The following is a 4,709-nucleotide window of genomic DNA, read 5'->3' as shown; positions in this document are numbered from 1 at the left end:
TAAATAAGTATATGAAGGTAAATAAAAATCTGATTTTGGTGGGATATAATTTAGCTTTAGATTATTGTACTAATTGCTCTAATATATAAAAAAATATAAATAAATGTATGAAGGTAAATACAGATATGATTTTTTTTTTAACTAAAATTATTTATATATTTACTTCAAAAAATAAAATAAAATTTTATATTTTAAAAATATTGTTTAGGATTTATGATTTATTTTCTTCAAAAATTTTAATACCCACGCCCTTATCTAGTTGATTTATATAGCTAAACTATAAACAAATTCATGAGCTCTTAATATATATGAACCTGAAATATATATATATATATATATATATATATATATATATATATATATAATTTAAGCCCATTGATGCGGTAGAGTAATGAAGATTCCGATACTACATAATACATATAAATCATATATTATGTAAAAGTAACCAAAATATCTACTTTTTAGTTTTTATAACCAATAAAAAAAATTAAAATAGGTGACCCCGTTCCTTCTTCTAGGTTTACGCTATAAATTGGACTGTCCCCTTCTCATTTCATCACCACAGTGAAAACAGTTTATATCTTTCTCTCTCTCTAGCTCTCCATCTCTCTCATTAACTTTCTCTCAAAAAAAATGGATTCGAGAAGTCTTGTGCTACTGCTACTCTTCTGCCTCTTGTTCCTCCATGATGCTTCTGGTGATCTCAATCTCTCTCCTTCATCTAAAAACTCTGTCACTCATGTTCACGCATCTTATAACTATCATTATAACTTGTCTTTGGTTTATTATCTCACCAGATCTCACTCAAGCTCATGCCGACGTTCATGCACTCCCCACGCGCAAGGTTCGCTCCAACTTGTACTAATACCTAAACATTCATATATCTAGTCCAAGTCCGACCACTGTTTTGATTGCTTTAGTTGTCATGTTCTACATAGGTTCCTCTATAAATACATACGCACATTCAAATATATCTAGTCCAAATCCATTTGTATTTATTATGGTGTGCAATTGTTAGTATGAAACAATAAAATGGTCTTTACTTTGGCAGATGATGATGATGAAGAAGGGGAGTAACTGGGGAGGAGCAAATGGAGAGAAAGAAGAGAAGGTCAAAGGTTTAGGGCTACATGAAGAGCTTAGAACCGTTCCTTCAGGACCTGACCCTTTGCACCATCATGTGAACCCACCAAGACAGCCAAGAAACCACTCTCATCTCCCTTGACCTCACCTTGTTGCTTTTACTTAATTAATTTCATATTGTATATTAACTCTTATGTTTTATCGGTTTATCATCCTGCAAGGAGACTTTTTTTCTTTGTCTATTCAGTTTCATTTTGCTAAGCTTGTTTCATGAAAGTGAATGTAAGATATGCACTACTTTTGTTGCTCATGTGAATGAAATCATCGTTATCTCTTTTGATTTTCTAAGTAAAATATAACTATAGCATTACGTTTCTATTTCACACCATACTATCTGTACAAAAATATAGTTTTTACGTAGAAAGTGCAAATAAAAAAGACAAGTATATTATCTCCAAAGGCAAATGTACCGTTGGGAAAATTTATGAGTACGGTTGCAAATGTCAATGCAAATAATTAATGGAAGTGATAGTCATAATTAACCATACAATAATAATGATGATGATGATTTGATGATGTGGTTGAAAGAATTAAATTTTAAATCGGCTTTGGGGCAGAGACAGGCAGTGTCAGTGTCAAGAGATGACAACTTCTATCGGAGGTTGCAAACTGCAATTGTGGAGGATCATCAAAACGACGACACACATACTTGAAAAAGGTTATTTAATAGTATGAAAATTATTGGTGATGGCCTAATAACAAGCCTAGAGCTAATTATTATCCTTAATGATACCAAATCTATATGATACGATATTTGGTTGTAAAAGAGTAAAGACTGACACTTGAGATGTGACACTGGCGATTTCGCTCACGTCACCACTTTTCCCACCTCAAATAACGCTTACGGCTTTATCCATTCGTTTAACTATAATTTTAAGTTCCTTTCTCTTTTTACTTGCCAAATCTAAATGCTTCTTACTAAATCGATGTAAAAAGAAAAGTATACAATAATTGTTGTTGTCATACCAATTTCATGTTCTTATAATGTCGTTTTATCCTCTTTATGTCATCCCAAGACTTGTTGGCTTAAGAAATTATTTAATTTCTATTGAAATTGTATAGCATATATCTTCACATATTAGTATATTACCTTTTAAAGTTGTTAAGTTTTTAAGAAAACTAATTTAGATAATTGAGCTTAAAAATAAAATATATTCTGAAAAGCCAATGAAAATCGTATTAAAAAATATGGATTTGCCACTCTAAAAAGATACGAAAATTGCTATACTCTTAAACTCGTACAAGACACAAACTATCTTATCGCAGCTATATTAACCCCATTTATTTAGCAGATTATACGTATGCACAAAGTATGAACTAGCCATGAAAAGGGCTCAAAAACAAGACAGATTCATAAAAGGCCCAACAGCAGTTTACAAAAGGCCCAAAAGCAGCATACAATTCCAGATATACTCAGAAGTAAAGTTGTATTTTCAAGTTTTTTTCCTCAGATTTTCTGTGAGGAAAAATCACAAAATGGCGAGTGATAAGCTCATATTGTACAACACAACCACTAAGGAAAATGAGGCTTTCAAACCCATAGAAAAGGGAGATACCAAAATGTACGTGTGTGTCACCGACGCTCGTACTGCTATAGTCTTAGACGTTCTTCACCGGTAATGTCTTTCCCCAAGTTTTATATATCAATTTGTGAAAGTAATGTGTCTGAATCCAAGTTCTCTAGGTCCCATGATGTAAGATTAATGGTTTTTTTTTGTTATGCCTAAAATCTGATTGTCTTTGGGTTTCTTTGGATTCCTAGCTCTAGGTTGAATCAAACTGCTTGATAACACAGTTTTTCTAAGAGTCATGTTGTTTGTTTATCTAATCACTGGACTTGTTCTGTTTATGATGAAGATACATAAGGGTTTACGGCTTGTTTTATCTACAGTCTGATTGTGGTAGTGTTTATGTGGTTGGATTCATCTAGTTTGATAATACGAAGCCAAGCTGGAGAATTAGTTCCCTGAGTTACCTTGGAGTCCTATTATATAACTATTTGTCTCTCTCTCGTCTTCTTCTGTTATGCAGATACTTAAGCCACTTGGGTTATCAAGTCAACCACGTCTCGAATCTTACAGATCATTGAGAAAGGTAGTGGAGGGTGATGTGTGCTTCTCCGTAGATAAGTCACCCAACTACCATCAAGGTCAAAATATTTCACAAATTAGAAACAAGATAATTGCACAAAATATCTCATACTATATATTAGTTCTGGAATATAAAACTATGAAACGTAATTAAACAACTTTATACCCAAGTAAATAAAAAAGAATTAAATGTTAAATTACAATATTAGTTAGAATCATACTGAAGTTGAAGACACATTTCATTCATCAATGGTGTAAATGTAATGACCTATTTGATGTGGTTTGTATATATAATTAACTGATTATTAATGGAATTATATGTTAAGAAAGATGTTATATTTAATTCTAGTGACCTTCCTAGTAATTTTCATAACATTAAGTTTAGGCTCTAAAATGTACTTCACAAATCATATGAGTAGGACTTGAATCATCACAACATATATTAGAATCAATCAAAGTTATAATTAATTAATCATTATAAATTCTTTTAGGACTACCATTATCTACTACATTCTACGACATCACAAAGACATGTGTGACCACCACATGAAACACATTTTATGTGTACATGTGTATCACTGCCTTCATATTTCTCATGGTTCGAAACCTCCTTCGAGCGATTATCATTTTTTGATGTGTCATCATTATTACCATCATCTTCAATAATTGTAACCACATGATCATCATGACATTTGATCGGCCGGACACAAACAATGCTTTTGGCATTTGTTTTCTCGAAAGACAAAGGCCGTTCAATCTTGTCCTTAAACTTTGCAGCCGATGCTAGTTCATGTAGGGATTCCAAGATTTTCTCTGTCAGATTAATAATGTCGATGAGCAAGGAGATCGCGGTCAGAAGTGAGATCAATTCTAGTGGCTCAACTTCTTTCAAGATGCCTGAATTAAGTAAGTTGGTGAGAGATTTGCATGCAGATCGTGCGTTTTGGACATGAAGATCACATGAAGATGGTTTCGTCATTTTCTTTAACGACATTGACATTTCTTTCATCGCTTTGCCTGACTCCAAACTCATTGTTTTCAATGGTTCTCGTAGTTTATGTTTTATATCAACTGGTACCTGAAAAATTATAACAAACGAATGAATACCTTTTAAAATAAATAAATGAAGAGTTTATAGAAAAGTGGTTTAGACAAATTATTTCCTAAGACTTTGAGAAGGCTTTTAAGGCAAAATTGTTTTTCAATTTAACTTACAAAACCTACATCAAGAACATTATATTGGTTTCAAGTTTACGAAGATTTGGTGAAACAATACCTTAGTATCATCAGCATTAAGATATGAATTGAGGGCATGAATACGGTAAGCACATTGTCGGATGAGTTCACCGAGAGCTAGATATTGTTTCCAAGGGTGTCGGAATCTGAATTGGCCGTGACCAGGCTCCCATTTTGCAAAATTAGCCTATATAAGAAAACGACAAAAAAACACAATGAAATGAGATATAGTGGTGAAAA

At 32.6% G+C, this 4,709-nt stretch overlaps 2 protein-coding genes across 2 annotated transcripts in view; one reads left to right on the top strand and one right to left on the bottom strand.

Moving 5' to 3' along the window:
- On the top strand, positions 634-1,225 carry LOC104705127 (protein CLAVATA 3). The gene is made up of 3 exons (XM_010421111.1): positions 634-697; positions 798-844; positions 1,052-1,225. The coding sequence occupies exons 1-3, from the start codon at positions 634-636 to the stop codon at positions 1,223-1,225; spliced, it is 285 nt and encodes a 94-aa protein (XP_010419413.1).
- Positions 3,661-4,709, bottom strand: part of LOC104703548 (aluminum-activated malate transporter 7-like) — a 3,640-nt gene continuing 2,591 nt past the window's right edge. The window contains exon 6 of the mRNA XM_010419576.1: positions 3,661-4,311. Within this exon, the coding sequence (XP_010417878.1) occupies positions 3,733-4,311 (579 nt within the window). The 3' untranslated portion in view covers positions 3,661-3,732. The remainder of the gene's footprint in view (positions 4,312-4,709) is intronic.

Source organism: Camelina sativa, chromosome 7 (genome assembly GCF_000633955.1).
Source record: "Camelina sativa cultivar DH55 chromosome 7, Cs, whole genome shotgun sequence".
Lineage (NCBI taxonomy): Eukaryota > Viridiplantae > Streptophyta > Magnoliopsida > Brassicales > Brassicaceae > Camelina > Camelina sativa.
Note: the sequence above shows the minus strand (reverse complement) of the source record. Positions and strands in the feature narration are given on the sequence as shown.

What these genes read in the sequence shown, in the direction of transcription:
- LOC104705127 (XM_010421111.1), top strand. Translation starts at nt 634, where the DNA reads ATGGATTCGAGAAGTCTTGTGCTACTGCTACTCTTCTGCCTCTTGTTC. An exon ending in GTTCCTCCATGATGCTTCTG is followed by an intron (nt 698 to 797) that starts GTGATCTCAATC and finishes TTATCTCACCAG; the next exon opens with ATCTCACTCAAGCTCATGCC. An exon ending in ATGCACTCCCCACGCGCAAG is followed by an intron (nt 845 to 1,051) that starts GTTCGCTCCAAC and finishes TTACTTTGGCAG; the next exon opens with ATGATGATGATGAAGAAGGG.